The sequence below is a fragment of the Stegastes partitus genome, unplaced genomic scaffold (genome assembly GCF_000690725.1).
Source record: "Stegastes partitus isolate 25-593 unplaced genomic scaffold, Stegastes_partitus-1.0.2 Scaffold384, whole genome shotgun sequence".
NCBI lineage: Eukaryota > Metazoa > Chordata > Actinopteri > Pomacentridae > Stegastes > Stegastes partitus.
This window is the reverse complement of record NW_007578115.1, coordinates 356,406-380,319: the sequence shown is the minus strand read 5'-3', so window position 1 is coordinate 380,319 and position 23,914 is coordinate 356,406. Positions and strand designations below refer to the sequence as shown.

General features: G+C 40.0%; 1 protein-coding gene across 4 annotated transcripts in view; it reads right to left on the bottom strand.

The window, feature by feature from the left end:
• Window positions 1–23,914, bottom strand: part of LOC103359623 (plectin-like) — a 118,497-nt gene that overhangs the window by 81,686 nt on the left and 12,897 nt on the right. For 2 of the 4 annotated variants that reach the window (XM_008285065.1, XM_008285066.1), the window contains exon 1: window positions 15,527–15,737. The exons of the other annotated variants lie outside the window; for them this stretch is intronic. In XM_008285065.1, the coding sequence (XP_008283287.1) occupies window positions 15,527–15,572 (46 nt within the window). In that variant the 5' untranslated portion in view covers window positions 15,573–15,737. Of the gene's footprint in view, window positions 1–15,526; window positions 15,738–23,914 lie in introns of those variants that run through there. 4 annotated transcript variants of the gene reach the window in all.

The following is a 23,914-nucleotide window of genomic DNA, read 5'->3' as shown; positions in this document are numbered from 1 at the left end:
TTTTGTTTATTTGATTATTTGGGTCTCAAAAATGTTAGAAAATATGGAAAGATGTCCTTCACTAATTCCCACAGACCAAGGTGGTATCTTTAGATGAACTATTTGGACGCTTCATAGTTCATAATCCAAATATTTCCTATTTTTTATGCATAAATGACTAGGAAACCACCAGATATTCATATTGGAGAACGTGTTGCTGAAGATGTAACCACTGATTCTTTGAATTTTCACAGAAAGAAAGAAAGAAAGAAAGAAAGAAAGAAAGAAAGAAAGAAAGAAAGAAAGAAAGAAAGAAAGAAAGAAAGAAAGAAAGAAAGAAAGAAAGAAAAAGAAAGAAAGAAAGAAAGGACAACTAGTATTATGTAGGTCTTCCTCATGTCATCAGAAATGGGCTTGTTGTGGCAGATGCTAGACCGGACTGGGGTGTGGAGGGTTGGGAGGCCAGGTCAACACCTTGAGCTCTGTCCATCAAGCCATTAATGAGTAGCTTTGGCAGTGTGGTAGGGAGTATTTACTGCTGTTTGGGTGTTTCTTTGCCACTGGGCTGAGTGCTTAGTCTGCAATAATGTTTAGGTGGATGGCACACGTCAAAATAACACCCACATGAACGTCAGAACAGCTTCCCAACAAGGACATTTGTAAAAACAAGATCAATGTTTTTCACTTTCCCCATAAGTGGTTTTAATGTTGTGGCTGATCTGTGTATGCATATGATGGCATTAAATTCTACCGGTTTATAGCAGGATGTCGGTACACCGGAAGTGGCAAACCACAAAGTGAAGAGAAGAAAATTTCTGATAACATCATCAAACGCAAAACAACAGGATGTGAGAGGAAACGTCCTGAAAGAGCAGTCAGACTGTCCTCTGGAGCATCTCATGGTCACATTTCCTGGATGGACAGTCTGCTGCCAGACTGTGACATATAAAACAACAGTGTTTCAAGGACAATATCACGGGCCAAGAAAGCATAAGTGTATTAAGAGAAATTGTCTCTGCTGCTGGGACCATGTATTTGTCTTCTCTGGCTCTCATCCAGTCAGTGTCAAAAGAAAAATGATCTTTTACGGTAATGAGCATATTGTATTCTAAGGTCACTTGTCACTTTTCAGTGAGTTTGACAAAGAACAATAAATGTTGAAGGGCTCACAAACACTCAGGAAGACAGAACGTGTAAAATCTCAGCGACTACTCCTCCCCAAATCTGTCAAAATAGGCAAAGGTTTTGGTGGTCCACAACTAACCTATGGGACATCCTTGTAGTTTGTCCACTATTTTTATCTTTTCTGGTTTATTCTCAAAAATATCACTGCAGCAGTCTGAGAGAATATTAGTAAAACCATGAAGTTTGACAAAGAAGGAGATGCGAAGTCAGAGCAAAAGCAATCAGACTCAAAACGTTAGTTATAATCTCTCTAATCAAGACAACTCATGCACCAAAGCTACAAGAAAGTCATCTTCATTTGTTTGACTCATCCAGAGAACACCTGTACGACTGTCCCGTCCACAGTTTATAGGCCCTGGACCTTTGTTCAGTGGTGTCACGGTGTTCCTACAGTTCAGTAATTACTGTACACGGAGTGAGTACAATGTTATCACAATCGGAATTATGGCCGACTCAAGTATTTAAAAAAAAAAAAAAAAAAGCTGAGAACCAAGCTGAGAATAAAAGTTTGGTCTCATCCTTGGACACAGCAGTCAGACGGATGAATCTTAACACAATCTGCCCTCACTTGCTTTCAATAGAGCATTAAGCCATGTATTTTAATCAGTGGGTGGAGTTTGATGAGAACTTTTGTTGACTATGCAAGCGCTGTTCACTGTAAAGAAGTTGGAAGAAACACATTAAAAACTCAAATTGTCAAACCGTAAGCAGCAAAGGCCAGAATACGTTGACTTTCTTTTACTAAAATGAGTTGAACTTCAAAAATGCTGGTTCTGGTTGGTAAAGCAGCTGAACTGAGTCTGCCACTAGGCCCTTTCTTGATTGTTAAGTCCACCATTTTAACTCACTAACCAGCTTTTCATTTAATTTAAAACAATCCAAATGACACGATCAGTGTTATCTGACTAGTAAGTTCTCCATGATATACATTACAGAACTGCTATCAGGGGCTTAAAAAGCACATATCATGATAAGCCTTCATTATCAGAGAGTGAAGGTGATTTCGCCAAAGAAATGTAATCATAACTTCATCTTACCTAAATACATTAGTGAATAAAAACAAAATGTTTCTTTTTTTGTTGTCATCTACGGTAGGATTTACCAGTAATAGGAACTCTCCTGTTCTCCAACAGTCTCCCACCGCCCACTAGGTGGTGTTTGCTGCAACCTATCCCCCCCCCTCGTCCTACAATAACAACATCCCAACACGCTTTTCCACCAGTGAATGCAGCCTCAGAAATGCTGCACTTAGCTTTTTACTCTATTCTGCAGTGTTGGGAACGCTGTTCGCTGCCAGACAGACGGACCTCCGGCAGCCAAACCCCTCAGACACACACATACAGTACAACACTTCTTCTCACTCCGTGGGAGGTCTTTGGATCGTGCTGCGGCCTGATGGAAGCTCAGTGGGAACTTTTTTCATCTATAATCCCAGAGAGTGTGACAGCAAAAGGCCTTTTGAGTGTGAGAAAAATCCCTCCTCTGTGGGCTGCTGGACCGAGCGTCAGCGGCAACATCGCGCTCAGCAGAGACACACGGAGGGGAAATATACTGCTCAGGCTGCTGAAGCAGGGACATAAAGTGGCAAATTAGGGATCTGCTGGTGAAGACGAGGTAGTAAATCTGTGCAGGATCGCATGGCCACAGTCAGCATCCATTCACTGCTGAGTTACACCTCCACAGGTTTAATACATCTTTGATAAATCACAGTGATATCAGAGGTTAAAACATGGTAATGTTTGTAATGGTTTAGCATTTTACTTATACAAGATCACTTTTTGTTGATGATTTATGATTCCTTATCTGGTTTTGCATGTGTATAAGCTGTACACACGTGCAGAATATTGCTGTGAGCTTTTTTATTAAAGCTTAGTCCTGGTAAAATGTCACCTTTTCTCCGGAAAGAATAAGACAAACAAACCCCTAAACATTATATATAAATAGCATGTTGCTTTGAGGAATGGAAAGAGGACAATAAACATGCAGTCTCCTTCATGCTACACACTCATTACCAGCTTTACAGCATGTTGTCCTGAGTTCCCTGCAAGCACAGACAGGAAAAGCAAATAGGCTACAAAATATGGACAACACACTGATCCGGTGGCAAACACAGAAGACAGAAAAAGTTTTTGTGGAAGAGAAAAAAAAGTATAATGGTTCACTATGCTAAATGAGTTCAGCTCCACAGGGTCTCCTACATTATGGAAGACATTTGGAAGCATTTTACATACACTGCATTGCCTAGTTCCCATTCTACGCTACAGTATTTCATGTTTCAGACAACTGCAACTGATGTATTTTTACTTGTGCTAATATACAGTGATTGGGACTTCTGGTGAATTCAGTCATGTTTTGACATGTCATGTACCAACTAATCAAACTGTATTATTCAGAATCATTTCTAGCTCTCAGACCCTGTCCAGCAAATGGCCCACAACTAAAAGACATTCAAACTGCAATAAAAAAAAATAAATAAATAAAAAAGAGAAAATCAGCAAATCCTCGCATCTGAGTAGCCCCAAGCAAAGACGCAGCCAATGTTTTGAACTTCTTGGGAAAATGACTTATTAATAGATCAAATAATATAAAAAAAATAAATTCAAGGACTCCCTGAAATCCTAGCAGGGGTTGCACGGCTGATACCAGACGGAAAAGCACAACACTCCCCTGCAGCTATAGGCATCCTCAGCTGTAACAGAATACTTGTACTGTTGCATCATGTTGAAGCTGCTGCATGATCTAATCCAATAGCCTCTTATTTAATGATGTTCGCAGGAACTTATTACACACCTTGCATTTTGACTAGTTTTCAATTTGCCACTTCTGTACATTCAATTTCAGTTGACATACACACTGAAAAAAGACATTTACAGTGAGTGAATATTTACAGATCAGTGTGACCAGTTTACTTTAACTACAAGCAACGGTAAAATAGTCTTTTGGTTTTTCGCATCTGTTATACAATGCACATATGCAAAGATTAATCATGAATTGCATGTCTATTTCTGCATCTGTTATGTATTTTGTCATAAATGTATAGTACATTTTTCAGGAAATTCAAACAAGAACAATGGGGCATGTCAGTGTAATCTTACGATGTAAACACTTGACAAATCAAAGTACAACACCACGTGGATGGAAAAACCCAACAAAAACTTATGCTCACTGATTTGCAACACTGTCTGCAACGACTCAGTGAGACTTAAAGCTGAACGAACTTGAAATAGTAAAGCACAGATTAATGTAAAAAAAAAAATTAGTAAATTCCATCCTCGCATGATGTTTCTGACACCTGCTATATGTTTGCTGCAGTGTTATAATGTGACACATGTGCAGTCCCTCCCACAGAAAATTCTCCATCCATCTGTTCTCCACCTGTATCACTTTACCTCTTGGCTTTGTTACCTGTCTCCTTTCTCTCCTTTCAGCTGCATATTTGTACATTTCATTGGCTTACCTTTGCTCGAGTAGAAGGACTCCATGCTGGAGATTTACAGTCCAAAGAACTTTGGAACTTCAAGAGCTACCACAGCGACTTTCTCCCCTTCGATGGCTTCCCTCAACAGTTAATTCTCTCCCTCCTTTTTGATCTCTGTGTTGTCATGCCGGATCTTTGACTTTCTTTCCCTATCTTTGTTCTTTCTGCGCTCTCTCTGTCAAACACGTCACGCTGTGTAGATCAACAGAATGGTAGTCTCCCCCCCTCTCCTCCACCTCCTCCTTCACAGGTCAGAGCCGCCCTCCATAATAATACCTCCGCTGGTGTGTATGTGCGAGCATGAAGCTGAAGTGTTTGAGAAAGAGCTAAAATTTCAGGGCAGCAACAAAGGCGCACAAGGGCGTAAAGTTGAAAGGCAGCACGGGTGAAAGGATGATATTAAATCAGAGGCGAGTGCTCCATGTCCCTGCTGGACTGATAGACTAAATGTTTAACTTGATAATTACTGTCATATTACCGTACTCATGAGGCACAAATGAAATGTTTTCACGCAGATTTGAATTGGATAAAAGGCATTTTCACAATCTAATGCATCGTGTTAGGGTGTTGGAATACACACTGACACACTGAGACAAAAATGCAGGGCGACAATCACATAAAATTGGCGAGATTACAGCTTAACACCCGAGATCCACGAGGCAGGGGGCTGCGGCATTTAAATGTGCTGGACCAGCGCCACATACTATAAATCTCAGGGGTATAAGGCCATTTGAAGCAAAGAGGAATTGAGTGTATATCCATTGTGTAATGCACTGCAAAGAGGGGGAATGCATGTCAGAGAGGTGAAAGAGTGTCAAAGTTATATATAGCATATGCATGCAACTGGGCCATTTAACTGGGTCTACTGAAATTCATCAGGCTTGTAATGATGGAGTCGTTGCAGGTGGGCGCATTAAAGCTACTAAAAGTCTAACATGTACGATGAATTATATCCTGCACACAGTCTGAACAGCAGCTGTACACTGAGGCGTGGTGTTAAATTTGCAGTGCAAAGCAGGTGCTCTGAGCAAAGAGTTAATGATTAACACGTATTCTTAAATTGCGGCACAGCCTCACATAGATTAACCCAAGCTGAAGATATCAAGTGGACCCGAGGAAGAATGAAGATAAAGCTTCAGCCACAACTGACGATAATGGCTCTTTGTTTTTAGTATTACTTTATTGAAGATGATGGAAGGCACACCCTGTGACATCCAGATATTGATGAACTTTATTCAAATAGCAGTTATTTTGAATAGAAGTTTAGTCCTAAGATAAAGAAGCTTTTTGTTAAGTCTCATAGCTACTACTATCAGACATCATATTTGATTGTTTCCTCAGTTAGAAAACACTTCAATAGCAGCTAATTGTATTATTTGACACAGTATGGCGCGGTAATGTGAGAACCCAGAGTACACTTTACAATTCTTGCATCTAAGTTTTCAATTATTCATGGATGTCCCCACATTTTTTAAATGATGTATCTCCTTTTATGTCATATACTACTCCTGGTTAAATATTATGTTTTTGTGCCCATTCCTACCCTGTCTGTGTGTGCTCAGGGTTTAAATTATTGTTCATTTTCTGTACTAAAGTACCTATTTTTCAATTCACTTCACTGATATATGCTTTGCTTCTGCCTCTGCACTGTATCTCTCAGTGCACTGATGCTGTGCACAGATGCAGATGGCTGATGCATTTTGCTGAGGAATGTTCTGCACGATCTTAAGGATGTTTCCAAATACAGTCTAGGAAACAAGTGAACTATATTTCGCCTTTTCTTTTTCAAACATCTTGTTTTTATCTTATGAGAGTTTCACTGAAAACTGGTAACTGTAACACTCTTGCCGAAAGTAAAAACTCATATTCATGCATATCCAGTGACAGAAATCTGCTTAGTGACAGTCAGATACTCACTTTAGTGTTTACTCATAGGAAATGGGGCGAGCAGTATTAGTCATTAGTTGTAATGCTAATATTACATATCTAAAGTGTCAGCATGATTTTTTTTTTAAAACCAAACGATAAAAATACTCTGAGAGTTTGTAGCAATATGTGTAATATCATTAGGCCAGAAGCATGACACTGAATGAATGTGAACCACCACAATTGCATTAATAGACATTTGTTAGCAACACATTCCCCATTTTGACTTCATAAGGTGACAGTGTTTCAGTGTTGTGTTTATAGCTTGCTGTGCTGCCAATAAGCCAGATAAATATGTCAAACAAAACAATTAAAATTCAGAAAAAAACCTCAAACAGCACCGTGCCTCCTTCACTTGCACTTATCTCACTGATTTTGTGTTTGAAACCATATTCAGTATAAACAATCATCTTCATCACCGGTTTCACTTTACCCACTCTGAATCTAAATCCACACGCCCACACTAACATGGAAACAGTATCTTATCCAGATACAATCAATATGACTAATGCAGGGAGGGCGGATTCTGTCCTTTGGCTTCTATCGGATGGTGTTTACCATGAGGGAGACCCTAAGTCAAATCACAGCTGTGGCTCAGCCTCAGGTCTTTCCCCTGGGCCTCACCATTACCAAAAATAGCCAAACAACAGAGGGGGGAAACTACTCATGACACATTTCCTCACAGGGATGCAGGAATAAGTATGTCACAGGAATGTCCTGAATTGTGTACAAATTGCTGTGAGGCATTGTGGAGAAGAGCATGAAACCAGATCAACAGAGCGACAAACAGCGCTGAAGCACACAAGTTAGAAAGTTTTACATCCAATAAGAATGGTTAGATTAATACTTCTTGTGATTCTGAATTCTGTTGTGTGGCAGCTGCAACATGCTACACGGCGCTTTACACACAATAAACAGTCGAGGAATTTGATCATTCCCACGGGGTGAAATAAAAGGAAGAATAGGAGGAAAGGATGGAAGGGCCACAAGTCAAGCATACCAAGAGTCACACCATCCATTGCCTTGTCATATCTTCTAAAATAGACCACACAGAACAGACCACACAGAAGTCAACATCACAGTTTGATTACAGCTTCGCTATGCTCCCCTGTCAAGTCAAATTTTGTGTCTCTGATTAAAACATTACAAACATGTGAAGTCAGACCACTGATTCCTCCCATGACAGAAAGGAGGAGGTGGTAACGATGCAGTCGGTCTGTTTAGACATTCTTGTGGCTTGCCCTTAACGTTTGGTGGGTGTGGAGAAGGAGAGAGTCTAACAATGGTTGATGAATCAATCTTTCAGGGTGATTTATTAACCAGTTGTAATGTGATTTTTACTACGTCCTCAGAAGATTTGCAACAAGCAACCACGCCTGATTTACAACGGAGCAAATATGGTTTCATGAGATGATTTGTTTTGTTTGGGTTCGTTAAAATGATATGGCTACTGTGCCTTTAAAGGATCATTTAATTGCATTTTAGCGGCCGTTTTCCAAGTTGTTGCCATAGTGACAATATACTTATTCAATATTCTGTTAGCATTTCACTGTAAAGTTGCAAACTTTCTATGCAGATTGACACGCAACAAATGAGTCCCTTTTGTATGAACTAACATCTAGTTGAACCTTTTGAAGACCAAAACCTGCTGATTGAAGTAATAATCAAAGAAATTCAGCTTTTGTTTCTTCATTTTTTTAGGTTTTCTGTTTTATTGAGGCATACCACAGAGAATACATTTTTGAGTTCTCTCTACTTCCAGCCATGGTTGTCTCCATGAAGCTACAAGACTTCATATTACACAGAAAACACTGAATAAAAATGTGACAGGAGTTTAGAGGGTTAAGAAGTAGCTGTTGAGTTGTCAGTCTCTTTGCTGTCGGAAAATTAAACACTGGTTTGATTTTTTCCATGCCTGGATAAACTGGAGAAAGGAACACACACACAAGATGTTTAATGGCTTCTCTTCACACTCCGAGTTCAAGTGGAGCTGCTGCTGTTCACTCCTTCAGGTTCAGAGTCCAAAAGCAGTAATTCTTTGCCAAACTGCAAGAAAATCGTAAACTTCTCTCCCAAATCCTTTATCTCGTTCTCATCAAAGCTTCAATTAACCTTCGTCTCATTCCATTCCTCTGACACACAGCTGTTGTGTCAAACAAGCTTGTTGCCTTTTTTGGCTTTTTTGGCAACTGGCTGTCTCTAATGAAAGACTAAATGTTTGTAGCCGAAGTAACATCATGCCTGACTTTAGAACTGCAGCCAAAATGAATTACATTGATTTTATCCAGGCTACTGTAATACCAAACAAGCAAACATATCAATTTCAACACAAAGGGTGTACAGCTGCACAGGAGGGCAACAGTGACAGGCTGAAAAGCATGTTTTATGTTATATCAGAAGTCTCCATTAAAGCAGCTACACCTTCCTGAGACTTCAAAGACCTTTTGCAATCTTTCCTTCCCGTCTTTGTGCTCTCGCTTTCTCCAGAGATGTGAGAACGTGGATCAAATACAGACGCAAGAAACAATTGCTACTTAACAGAGCAGCGGATTGTCCAACAGTGTCTGGGAAATGTCTTTTGAAGTGTTGCTAAAGAAGTACTTAAAAATTTGCAGCAGACTTAAACAGACCTAAAAAAATTATGCATTCCATTAGCTTACCGATGTTTCTTAAAACCTATGAGCCAATTGGCAGTATCGCCAGTCCTCTAACCTGCAGTCTTGTGCCAATAACTGAGATTTATTGGAATGCTGTATAGTGCCATGTATGAAGATGCTGTTCTGCCAACATATAATGAGCCGTTATGTCCATCCCTGTCCAATATGCTGATTTGTGTGCTGCTAGGAAGCTTCTATTTGTCAAGGCATGGACTCCAAAAACATCTGAAGCTGCCCTGTTGGATCTGTTACCAAGACATTAGCAACAGATCCTTTAAGTGCTGAAAGTTGGAGTCAACTGCGATCAGATGTTCTAGCACATCGGTCCATCATGCTGTCAGACCAGTGTCGACAGATATCCACCAGTGCTGAGAAAGAACATCCCACAACCCTGACTCTTTCAGATATGATCCAACTCAGAAGGATTTAGCCCTTGTTGAAGTCACGTAGCTCTATACAATTACAATTTTCTTACATGCATCACTATGACTATGACAACCAACTGTTGTCTTTTTTTGCAGCTCTGCGGAAGGTTTAGGTGTTGGGGGATTTAAAATTAGTCAAAGGAGAGTTATTGGAATTTCTTTAGCATTGTTTTCAACCACTATCCTTACCATATTTATAACAGCCAAAGTCATTTCACTGAATGAGATTTGACAAAAATATTTGTGGATGACCTTAATTTGTACATGTAGGAAGACTAAACATATCACCAATGTTCATGAGTAAAAGTGGTAAGAGTTTCTTGGTTGCTGTGTTTTGTTTTGTTTCTATCCACTGGTGTTACTTTCATTCTGATGTCACCTAAATGCGGTCAGCAAAAACACTTCAGTGGTGCATCTCAGCTTTTTTATAGGTGGGAAAACCCTGCATTCATCTCTCAGTTGTGTGAAAATCAAACATTCAGTTGCAATACTCGCCTTTAGGATCTCGTTCATGAGGGAAAAAAAAAAACAGAACCAGGAGCTACTTGTGACTAGATGGAAAGTGACACTGCATGGTTCACATCATAAACATGCTCACAAACACACAGGCCCAGAAGCAGGTGTGTGTCCATGAGACAAGCACCATCATTGTGCACATCTTTCACACATACACGCACTTCTCATTCCACCATAAAGTGCCGTATTGCAAGGTAAGCAAACTCAGAGGATGTACTAGCTCTCACTCTGTTGTCAAATGAGAATGCATTCATCATTATCCCATGCTGTGGCGCCTCCTCATGTCTGGCAGCAAACGCAGGCCTGAAACTATCCTGAACGCAAACAGCGTTCTCTGTAATCACAATGTAACCAGCCAGTTTGTTGCTGCTACCACTCGTCATGCATCTGAAAGCGCAGTGAGGTTCTTCAAAGGATGTTCAGATGTGTAAACGCTGACACTACAACATGTGATTACAGGAAAATGATATCCCCAAACACAGCTGATGACACCCTGTGCGCAGCATTCCCTCCAAAATGCTCCACATCTTTCCTATTTGTACTGCAAAGTGGCATTAAATCCAAAAAAACATCAGTGGACATGCCAGGATGGTGTGACAAATCCAGAGGAACAAAGGCAGCCTCTCTCTCTGAGGACTGGTGGAAACAACAAAAGGAAAGCTGGAAAATCTCCCAACGCAATTCTGTTCTGTCCTTTGTACCGTGAAGTGGAAGCCTACTTGAACCTACTTGCACCTTTGCCTTCGTTGACCTCACCTCACAGCAGACATGACGAACAGTGCAGAATGTCACCTTTGCCACCAGCTTTTCTGGTCAGGAAACAGGTAGAGCCAAGTACGACAGACAGAAACTGAATCTATGGTAGAGGGGATGTCGTCCATCAAGAGGGTCAGTGGCAGAAATTCTTTGGCAGGGGCACAGAAATAAGGAAATGGGTTTTTTTTGAGTAGTAATTCCCAGAATACATGCAAACAAGTCAGGGAATTCCCTCTGATTCTCTGATTGTGTGTTTGTGGTTGACATGTCTGAGTGTAGGGACTCACAATATTAAGATTATATTTCCTTTGACAATGAACAAAGTGAGATAAAGGGGGTGTTTTCAGTGAGCTCATGCTATTATTGTCAGTTTGTTACTTAAAACAAGAGCATACAAGTCAGAAAAGTTTCAGGACTGGTGTCACAAAAGACATATTTCAAATCCAAACTACAAGTTTTCCCCTTCCAAGTAATCCCCCTGGAGTCTAACACACTTTCCCAGCCTTCTCTGCCACGCCACCATGAACTCCTGGAAGGATTCTTCCGGGATCCTCTGCAGCTCCGTCGTCACAGCAATCTTGATGTCGTCCACGGCTTCAAAACAGGTCCCCTTCATGACCCCTTTTTCCAATCCCACGGAACCAGGTGGGGTGAGTAGGGAGGTTGCTCCAGTACGGCAATATTCTTCTCAACCAGGAACTGTCGGATGCTCAAGGTATTGTGAGCAGGTGCGTTGTCATGGTGAAGTAGCCACGACTTGTCCTGCCACAACCCTCGCCTCTTCTCGCGCACTGAACAAAGCAAACGCCACAGGATCTCTTTGTAGACGTGCTGGTTGATCGTCAGAAGGGAAAAACTCATAGTTTGTAGTTTGGGTTTGAAATATATCTTTTGTGACACCAGTCCTGGAACCTTTCTGACACATCTTGTATTAAAGGTAATATTGTATCTCTGTACAACTACCACCAGCTTACACTGCTTTGCTATAGCAGGCCTACGGGTTTAAAAATAAAAAATGGGAAAATCTCCTCTTTTCTCAAACAGGCTGGAATGAATTACACATTTACATCCCAACAAACATTTCCTGAGTAATAAAAATTTCTTTCAGACAATGGAGGAGACGGGGATAAGAGAGCACTTAAGGACCTCACCCTATTTCTCACTCCACTGTGGTGCATGTCTCAATTGACTAAAGAACAATACATGCATTTATGTTTTCCTTATTCATCAGCAATAATCACATTTAAGGAAGGCCTGAGTAAAGCCTTCCATGTATGCATGGATGTTTGAGTGGTTATTTAATTGTATTTTGCTGTCAGACATTGAGCATAGCAGGGATCGTTAAAGCAATGCATTTCTTAAAGTCCATCGGGTACAATTTTCATTCTAATGTCATCATTTTTTACCTAAAAGTTATCCTATTGAAACATGTTGTCATTTTGTGTGAAAAGATCTACATACATAAAGCTTTACAATTACTAAGATTGCATGGACTACTACTAAAAATACAAAACATGCTTGCTTTTTGAAGCCTGGTGTGTGGTATGCTTAGTCTAGGAAAGCGTAGGTGCTGCACTGCCTCCATCAGCAGTGTCACTGGCTTGTTGCTTTAGATTTACACATAAACCAGGGCAGTAACAGCAGTGCTGCTATGAATACCAACTGCACAGTTGCTGAATTCCAATTCAGCATCAGATATTATACCATGGCAACACGAAACAAATGTACACAATTAGGCCATATCATATTTTAATTACATTTCCTACAGTAACTCTTTTTTTTGCTCATTTTGATGAAGTACGGCTGTGAGCCACACATGAACCTACAGACTTGGAGTTACACCGCGGTAACTTCTCATTTGTTTTTTCTCATTACTGAATAGCAGACTATAGCTATGCAGTCACCTTGTTTGCGTTCTTTACTGTGATTGACAGCAGCAAACCCAGTAAGCAGAGAGTTTAGTAGTGCAGATTAATTATGTAATTGTTTGCTACTGAAACCATGTGCAGCATCAAGTCTTTCCTCAATTTACTTAATGTTGTCTTCACCATCAGTGATCTCCTCTGACACTGGAAACTTGCAGAAGAACAAGCAAGTAGCTCTTTGGTCTCCAGTTTGTATCTAAAGCTATGATATAACCCCGTAACACAGAACTATTAATCTCCCTTATACACCGGGATTAAATAAAGCCTTTAAATACAGAGTCCCCTTAAACTTTGAAGGTCACACAAACACATATTGAATTTAATTAATCACCTACGCTTGCAAGATCTGAACTTTTCAGGAAACAAATACACACTCACAACAGAGCAGACAAGATGCTAAACGATATGTATCATAGTGGAGGTGCAGGTTAACAGCAGGATGCAATGGCTATCACACTAATGCACACACGAGCCGTCTGTGGTTATCTGTCATGAGGTAAAACAGGGGATTTTATAGGACAGCAGATCTTCCCTCAGGAAGTGCAACCGAGACTGAAATCGATCCAGGGGTGAGATGGAGACGGAGAGAGGAGGAGGGGGAGAGAGGAAGAGAGAGAGACTTCAGGAGAGACCACATCAATTACACCCCCTTTACATCTGACAGCTTTCCTGGAATCACAGCCTCATTTTGCCCTCTGATACCAAACATGAACAGGCCTGTTTTTCTTTACAGCAACGTGACCTCATGAGGTATCTGAATGCTGCAGTTAAAAAAAAACTCTGATAAATAGATTTCACACACCGAGGTGCTCTCTACATCATTCTCTAGAGGTCCCTGCCCAACTTTTGCACCGTAGTGAGATCCAATAAACGGTTTCCTATTAGTGTGGCCGTGTGAAGACTCACACTCAGCGTCTGCAGAAGGACCCAGACAGTGACACAACTGTAATTGCATAAAGATTTATCCTGGGACACTGAAGATTTCAAGAGCTCAGAAGTTTGCTTAATCCAAAAGTGGGTGACTGCTTTCGAGGTCAGTTTTGTTTGATTTTTTTTTAAGCCAGGATGGCACTCGTTTATCAGCAGAAAATCAATGTTACCACCTCGGCCCACCACCATTATTCATCTCTGACAGTTCCCACCACCCCTACCCCACCCTGCAGAGCTGGGGAGTGGCATCACAGCTCCATCAGATCACATTACCTCTTGCTTTGGACTTTTAGATATTATTTCAAGTATACAGGGATGCAAACACAGATTTCTTTTCTATTCTTTCTCAATTAACCTGATTTTTTAAATTTTTTTTGCTTTATAAAAAATATTAAAAATGTCCATCACAATAATCCTCAACAACAACTGACAAGTCTTGTTACACCAACAGTCCTAAAACAAAATATGTTCCATTTATTGTGATGTAATGAAGAAAAGTTGCCTTTTATACATATATTTGCGAACATAGAAATTTCTGTAATAATAATATTTATAGGCATTTTTTTAAATCAATCAATGCTACAATGCTGCATTTTGTATTTAATCTGAATGCTAAATGTGTTTTGTGTATTTTTCATATTTGCCACCCCCTTTTGCACAGATGCCCTATTTGTATTGTTTCGGATGAAATTACATTCCAGTGGTCTTTTGCCTTAGTTGCCTAAGGGTTTTTAAAAAATATTTTCATGCTTCCTTCAGCTGCGTTGTAAATTGTTGCTATGGAGTCTATAAAGCTGTATACTGACGACTACAAATAAACAGGATGTGACTTGTTTTCTCCATCTGACAGGTACTTTCCGGCATATGTAATCTAGACATTTATATACATACTTATTTAAAGACAGACAAGAGACACGCCTATATTTCAGGTTACACTTACGACAGCCGACCAAAACAGTGCTTTCTAGCAAATCTAAAATTATCTTTTATTTCCTGGTCTTCCTTAGTGGTTATTATCAGGGCAAGAGAGCAAACTGTCATTCATAGTTTCCAATACAAACCCGATTCTTAACATTCTCCTGTTTGAGCTACGTCACCCATCAATTACTGACAGCAGAAACTACAAGAAGCACGTGCGCATAACTGGTTCTGAAAGGTGAAACTTGGCAGATCACATGTTGAAAAGACTACAGGAATATCTAGTGTGATCAAAGGAATACTCACGCAATAAAAAATTAATGCAAAAGTGGCTTGGTGCTGCAGCTTTAATCACCTTTAACTGATGGGTAAAAATACAGGCTGCACATTCATTAAGCACCATTTCCCCACCAATTTTAGAGGAGGTAAAAGGTAAGGTGATGGTCTGACTTTGCAAGGCAGCTTTGCATTGCAAATGCAAGATGCTTGTGTGCATCAATCAAATTACCAACACACTTTACCCCTTCATTATTTGTCTGTTTACCCAGGCTGGCACACAGTGACACACTTTTCTGTGTCAACAGTCGTAGACAGAAATCTAGAGCACCAATTCAACACGTGCATCTCTACATTTTTCTAACTAAATTCTAAAATAGAGCCATGAACGCTGAGTTAAAGCTGTCTGAGCTGGTGGATATTCTGAGCTTCCACTGCTTTTCAAACAATGCCTGTGCCGGACACCCCTCCCTTCCTATAGAGACACAATAACACAATAAAATGTCCCCTTCATTCTTCGCTGCCAATTTCAATAAAAAGCACGATATAAAATACCTTTAAGAGAAGTAATCTCATTCTGGATAGACCTGGGGCTGTCCATTGTCACTTTTTGGCTTTCGATGATAACGAATGCTGATGAAGATTCAAAAGTTTGGCCTTCTTCCCCTCAAATGATGACAGAACTGATGCCTTGTCTGAGCGGATTCCTGTGTCAGAAGTTTGAGTCGTGCTGAGTCTTTTTGCCTCTCTTTGATCACTTTCCTCCTCTGTCTGCCACTGCAGGTCTGCTGGCTGGGACTCTCCTGTGTTTTGGTTCCTGTGACACACCATGTGCACACACACGCACACACTCGTTGACAGTCACACATACAGACAAACATTCAGTGTGTGCAGGCATCTGTGCGCACAGTGCAAAGCTCCTCCCATGGACCCGCCTCTCCTTCCTCCACCTCCTGTTTCACCTAAAACTGGCGTTTCAGTCATTTGCTACACTGCAAAGTAAGTCAATCACCAAGTCAGCAAACTGCTTCTCCACAAAACAGCCAGGATGCAGCGTAGATTATCTATCAATCACCCTACTCTGCAAGGGTGACGTTAGGAAGGAGGTTTGTTAACAGATACAGAGAGCAGAAGGTGGGAGCAAGTTCGAGGAAAAAGGATGATGTTGTCCTCGTAAAAGGTGCCCATACGTACATGTGTGTGCCAATGCAGAGAAACAGAATCCCAGCACCACACCCAGATCCATGCAGCAATTCCCAGGATGAGCTTCCTGCTTACAAACCAACCACAAACACAAGAACAACTTTCTCTCTAATTCCAAAGCAAACTAGCCTGGCACTATTTGTACATCTACCTGTGTCTTTCCGTGACAAAAACTAGTACTACAGTAACATACAGCATTATAGCTGGAGACAAAATATATAAGAAACTGTTAAAAATGAGAAAACTGTCATCTTTCAGTAAGACCAGAAACTTAAAGATATGGAATTTCCCACATGCTTGGTCAATAAAGCGCAAATAAAACTCCTAAAGTGGCTCTCTTGTCCATGTAAACTGAAGTTGTTTGTCTACCGTGATACAACAAGCAAAAGGAAGGAGACTCGTAAGGGATTGTACAATTCCATATCTGCAGGCATGCTAAAAATGCAATAAAGTGGGCAGTGTTTCCTCCAACTGTGGTCACAGGGAATATGCAATACATCTCAGGCTAATAGTAACGTCTTTTCCTAGAGACTGCCGAATATCTTGTTCTCAGTGATAAAATGTAGAATTACATGAAGCAACAAAAGACATTCTCAGAGGAAAGTCTCTGGAACACAAACCTTTTTTATCTGTGTTCCAAATCGCACGTCTACTGCAGTTACAAGAGCCAAATGTACAGTACTCAAGACATTAATTATCTCCTAAAGTCTGCTGAAAAGCTTTTGATGTCAGAGTGGCACTGATGACAGACAAACTTGGCTCTGTCCTTAAACAATCCGTGCTTCATGTGAATAAATTCAGAACTACGATTATTCCTTGTAATTGCTATCTGGGCTGTAAGCTTTTACATCAACCTCTGATCAAGCCTCACAAAGGAAGCCCTGCTCGGAACAACTGGCACAGGCTGCAGTTAAAGCCACAGGAAATGGATTAAAGGGTACAAAATTAATACTGAACACAATAAATGATGGCAAATCAATCCGTCCACTAATAATCGGTTAGCCTCCATTTCAGCTCAGACAGCAGGCTGCCTTGTTGCAGAGCTATTATTTGATTCAGCTCTTGTATGGCCTCTTGTACATAATAAGGGACGTCTGGAGGAAATGACTGACACATTTTTGGCAGCGAGGGAAAATGGAAGTCTTGCTGTTCGGCTCTGTCAAGGAGAATTCAATCATGTGTGTATATAAATGAGTGTGTGTTTTGAAGTGTACAGCTCTTGGAAGTGGTTGTGGCAGCCATGTCTGATTACTTCTTCAGTATTTGTTTTATATACAAGGCTTACAACAAAAAAAGACCCACACACAGTCACTATGTATGAATTTACAGATGGACCCAGCTGTGTGTTTTTTGTGCGATAAGTGTTGCGACTGCTTGCTTTGGCTGACATCGGTAGCCCTCTGGACCTGTGCCCGTCCAACTCTTTCCATGCCCGACTCTTGTCATTGTGACATGTTCCATTCGCGACAGCCAGACAATGCAACAAAAGGATGTTTAATGGGAATTAGTGATTAACAACAGACCCTAAAAGTACTTCATTTAGTACATCCACTGATCACCGTGAATTGGCTTCTTCTTTTTGTCTCTCAGGTAAACAGAAACTGCTAAATTATGCATTATGTGGGCACTGTTTCACCAACAACAAAAAATTACGTAATTTTGATCACTGATTTAAAAAAAAAAAAAAAAAAAAAGAGCATGATTGACAATGTGAAATATGCAGGAATGGAGCAAAAAAAAAAAAGAATTACAAAAAAACTAATAAGCAACACTTAATTAAAAATTAAGTTATCCAGGAACTAAATTAATCTTCATTTCAGTTCAAAATTAAACAAGAAGCAGCTACAAAACAGCTATGACTCCAGGCATTATAAAGGCCTATCAACTGTGACCAATAAAATACCCTTGAACCTTGAAAACTAATCGAGATATCTTCAGTTTCTGCTTAGCATAATAACTACATCACTAAAACTAAGATACAATTAAGATTTTTCTCTAAAGACAAATGATAAATTAGACAGTTAAACATGTAGAACATAATTTCTGCTACCACGGGTCTCTCAATTTAAACACTAACAAAAGATGTAATTTGAATGTGTGGCGAGGTAGCATGTGGTCATGGGAGTTCAACATTATTGTCAAGAAAAATATGTATGTACAAATAAACATTACATTTTGTCACATAAATTTACCCAGTGTCATTTTAGTCTGATTAAACAGCTGTTAGCTAACATTATGTTATTTGTTAACATATCACAAAATGAGTCAACTACTTATACAGCTACTGTAGCTGATGTTATTCATCATCCGTTTATCTGGTTATCCACTGTCGAACCAACCTTACAAAAAGAATCATTATCAACAGAGTAACAGAATAAAAATACAGAGAGTAAAGGGGGCATGATACCATTGACAGGCAACCAAATGTTGTTTTCAGACATCTTGATGCTAAAATATTACATAATTATACCTTAAATATTGGTTGGAGAGCTAACTAAAAACAAAAAGATAAATAAAAATTATAGTATTTATATTTGGTGAGCATAACTGTGCAATTAACAAGGAAATATCCTTGTTCACTTTGTTGTCAAGACCGATTGAAACATCTCTCATATCCATCCACAACGATACAGCTAGCAGCCAGTTAGCTTAGCTCAGCATAAAGGGTGGGGAATGGGGAAGAAGCAAGCCCAGGAGTCGGCAACCTTAAACACTCAAAGAGCCATTTAGACCCGTTTCCCACAAAAACGAAAACACCGGGAGCCACAAAACCCTTTTGACATCTAAAATGAAGATAACACTGCATATATTGTTTTTTTCTTTTTATGCTATGTATAAAAAAACTATAGAGTGTTGCATTTATGAAATCAATGAACTGCTACAGAGAAAAGAAAATTTATTTCTGCATGCAACAAAAACATTTTGAAGTCCGAAAAAAAAGACACTGGGTTGACGGTTACTTCAAATCAAATACTCAATATCTATTTGAGTCCTCCTCGTATTTATGGGAAAAAAAAGCCAAACTTAAATTATCCACCTGTAGCAAAGTAAAAATGACGTCCGGTTGGCCTGCTGACTGCAGCTGGGACTGCTGACCAGACTCCTGACCGCGTGTGAGCGCTTTGGGACAGGGAGGAGCTCATGGAAGCACCGCTGCTCACTGAGGACAGTAACGGCAGAACGGTAGGTGTTTTCACGTCAGAGTCTCCAAAACATCAGAAAAGTCTCCAGTAACACCAGAAAGAGTCGCTAGATTTGTCGCTAGTCGCTTTTGACCAAAAAAAAGTCTCCAGATTTAGCGAGAAAGTCACCAAGTTGGCAACACTGCGCGTGTCGGCGGGTGTCCCACATCGGCGGTTGTAACGCATATTTTGAACAACAAAAAAGTAAACATTTAAACATTAAACATTTTATTTTGATCTTACAAGATCACCATAATCTTCAAATTTAGAATTACATTTTAAAAACTAACGAACTAAAATAAAATAAATTTAAATTAAACACTCATTATTCATTTTCCAAAGCCACAAGGAGCCACAGTAAAGGTATGAAAGAGCCACATGCAGTTCCGGAGCTGCGGGATGTGGCTAGCCAGTATTTATCGACAAATAGTCAAATTCACCGATAACCACTTTATACATCTCAAAAATTTATACATTTACTTGTTTAAACTGTATAAAAATGATTTTGTTGGTTCTATATAGGTGGTTGTTGGCACCAGACCAGCTGTTTTCCTCTATTTTTATTCTTTGCGCTAAGGAAAGCTAAGCAGAGGTTAAAAATGGCTGCACATTTGTCCTACAGACTAAACAAACTAGCAGTCTCTTATTCTGTCAACACAAAAGCAGATAAGCAATCTCTTCCTTAAAGGGTATGACACACTACTGTAACTCTCTACGTTATGCTATTTGCATCTAAAGCTAGTACACTTAACTACCACAAGTGTTTAGTCAGAATACAAATCTTGGTAAGCATCTGAAACGGAGAAAATTGCCCCCTTATCGAATCAGGAAATGAGCAATATGTGTGTGTGTTTTAGTTCTCAGCATGACTTATGTTTATTTGCTTAGCAGTTAACTGATTGTGTTGTGCTGCAACAGATTTGCCACACAATAACACATGGCCTGCAGCTGGAAAGTCAATCACAGATAATGATTCTAATTGCAAGCGTACATTCTGCAGCTGGAGTGAAAAGAATAGAAGCCTGACACCGGGCTGTGAGTAAGCTGCATCTGATGTAAAGCAACGGAGAGGCTTGGTGGCAGATGTTGGTCATATCAGATTCAGAAATACTGTAATTATCTAAAGAAATACCCAGCTTTGGCGTAAACTAAACAAGCCATTTCTACATCTAACATGGCCACAATGTTCAGAGTGTAAGTTGACAAGTTGAGTGTAAGTGTATAGTTGACCTAAATCCTTGAATGACTTTACCTTTGACATTTAAATAGTGCAGACATTTTCCTCTGGTATCCTTTTTAAATGTTTTACAGAGATGTAAAACAAACCATGGGCCTGCAGCTGCTCATACAGTTACATACTGCAACAAACACAGCCTACAATGTCAAACACCAACTCTTCAGCTGGCCAAGGTCACAGGGATGAATCTTTCAGCCACTAGCAGTGTTTCATAACTGGGTCTTGGGAGGAATGAGAGTTATGAGGAGCGGGGCTTTTGTCATGCTAGCTCTGTCTGAGCTGGAGTTATTTGCTTCTGAACAGTTTGTAAGTCCGGCACAGACTTATAGCAGGATCCTGCCAACCTACACAAGGGTTTATTAGCCGACGGGCAGCCTGTAAATTGCTGGGGTTTATTTGTTAAGGCCTGCTAAGGGAATCTTTTCTCATCCTCTCACTGACAGTCAAAGTCTGTGATGAGTTTATCATCGCAAGGCATGCCAGCTAGATTACGTCTCCTGCTCAAAATCTGCCTGTCCTTCATTTTATTGCCTTTTTCAGCAGTTGGAGAAATAGAACTGAATGTGTGCTATCTGATATGACGTTCTCTATGTATCTGGAAAAAAGTTTAGCCAGGCTTAAGAAACCACAGTACCAGAAAATGAAAAACATTTGGACAACTGTAGTCAACATACCAATCAGGAGTAATAAAATAACTATTCAAATAATACAAATCATAAATGTTAGCTGTCATTAGGTTGCTGACTAACTGTGTCATGCATTGGAGGTCTACTGATAATGAAACCGGTGTTGACGCTTGTTTGTTAAAAACTAAAATCAACCCCATCACACCTACTGGTCATTGTTGGCTTACCTATTGGTTCCGTGACACCATTTGTGGTGGCTTTAAGTTTGGCATTAGATCCTTATGTTCCAACTACATCTATACCTGCTTCATAGTGCAATCGCAATGTCTTCCATGATTTTTTAAAATTATTTTTAAACTGGAATACTGTGCAGAATTTTGTACAATCAAAAGCATTCATGCCCTTTCTCTCAGATCTACACAAAAAAAAAGTGATGGAAGCAGTTGTGGGAAGACTGGAAAAAAAGAGAACTCATGGGTAAAAGTTCAAATCCAGCATACACACTTTACACCACTGGACACCTGTCCAATCAAAATTCCAAAAGGTGTCATGTTCCAGTTCTGCTGTCAGAAATGTGGTTTTAGACACTGTTAAATGATCTGAAAAGCACTTGCTATAGTGATGCCAAGGCTTGGATATAAATAGGACTTTTCCTTGATTTGTGTTTTTCCATGCTATGGCAACAGATTAAAAAAAAAAGTAGCTACACCTTGAAGAATGAGCTACCATAAACTGACACGCTACATAACTACCCATTTTAGCTGCCCTGTAGCAATGCAGTTGAACATTCTCCAATGATCAGAATAAACAAACACTTGCATGGCTTGTGTTTCTTGGCCACAAAAGCAGGAGCGACTGTGTGGACACAAAATAGTAAATGTACAAGTTGTTGAAAAGTAAAGAACCAGCAATGCCATATTTCCAATTGTATCATTTTGCCAGTTTCTTTTTTCTGTGATCTATTGTAGTTCTGTACAAAACTGCTGTACTTAACCTAATTGCTGAAACTCTTCACCTAAGAGTGTTTCATAGTCCTGCTGGCTCTCAGCTCGGTAGCTCGCAGCCCCTCTGCTCCATCTACATCAGACTGGTAGCCCTGCTGTGGACATCCAGACAAAACATTCCTTCTGTCTGAGGTCACCCAGCCACTCAAATCTCCGGCCCAATGTACCGGCTTAGAGCCCAGGGCAGCAGTCAGCAGGAGACCAGCCTCCCCATGAAGAGAGATAGTCCGTGATAAAATAGTTAAGCCATCAGAGTGAAAATGGCAAATCGGAGTCTTTCAATCGGGGATGAAAAAAAATCTGTAGGCAGAGGAACTATTTCATTGTGATTTATTCACCTCAAAGTCTTTACAACCATCTTATAGTTTGCAAAATGGTCATTTAAATGTTGGATTTTATAGTTCCATGTGTTGTAAGTGTGTATATACAAAGCTGAAAAGTAATATGCACAAGAGGCACAAGAGACTTTTTTTGCTTTCCGTGTTGACAGGCAAACAACATGCAGCTGTTAAAATCTCTACAGGGAGGCTGATTTTCCGACCGCAGTGTTATACGCAAGACTGGTGAGGAATTCTGTGAATTGAGACAGAAGGGAAACAAGACACAGAACAAATGACCCCTGCAGGTTTCCTCCCGTGCTCCACCCTAAAAGACCAGAGATCAGGTCCCACATGGTGAGATTTCACTCCCTAATAAAGTGTTTCCAGTTTTGAGATAGGGATAAATGACAGCAGAGAGGCGAACACTAAAAAGGTTTTGCTCCAAGTCACATCCTATTTGTAGAAGGGAGGAAAAGAGGGCATGATTTAAATGAAAAGCTCCAAGCTGTGAACATGGAGCAGAATGGGGCTTCCCAGAGGTCCCCCACCCACGCTCTGACTCACTGGCTTCAACTCAGACCCAGTTTGCTGCCGCTGGACCAAGACCATCACTGGAGAGATGCTGTCATCTCAGCTTTATTTAGACTCAACCATCAGCTACTGAAGAGAGAAGAGGCTAATCCACGCTTTGATTAAAAGATCATCCTGGAATCTGCACACTGACCTCAGATGTGGAACATAATCGTCATCTGTTTCAGCTCCTGTTTCCTGATGTCCTGGAAATCAACTCAAAGCTTTTTATTCCTTTGGGATTTCCTTAAAAGTCCATTCGTCTGCTTTTTTAAGGTTGTCAGGTCTGTTGTTATGAGGACAATGATCCACTAGAGGCTGTGCTTGCCCTGTGAAGTCCAAATAAAGTCAGCCAGCGTGGGGAGAAGTAAGAACAGTTGAGCAAACAAAATATTATGAACCTTTTGGTTCTAGAACAAACAGTGAAAAAGGATCAGTCTATGAAAACTAAATATTATTGAAAGTGCTGTACTCTCAAGAGCTATGGTATGTGTTCATAATATGCAGAGGAGAGCTCATAAATTGTGTATGATAGAAATAGTATATTCATATTTAATAAGTGGAACACACTTCCTCTTATTAGATACTCATGAAGCCTGCTGTTTCTGCAGTGAGAGCCAGAAACCTCCACATAGCTATAAGATAAATGCTCATATTTTATAGTTGTATCATTGGTATGCAAGAATAATATCACTTTAAAATTCAGTTTACTCTTTGTATAGAAAACCAGTAAATTAGTATCAATTATCTCAACATTATTTTCCAGTAGAATAGTATACGAGTTTCATCAGATGATGTAAT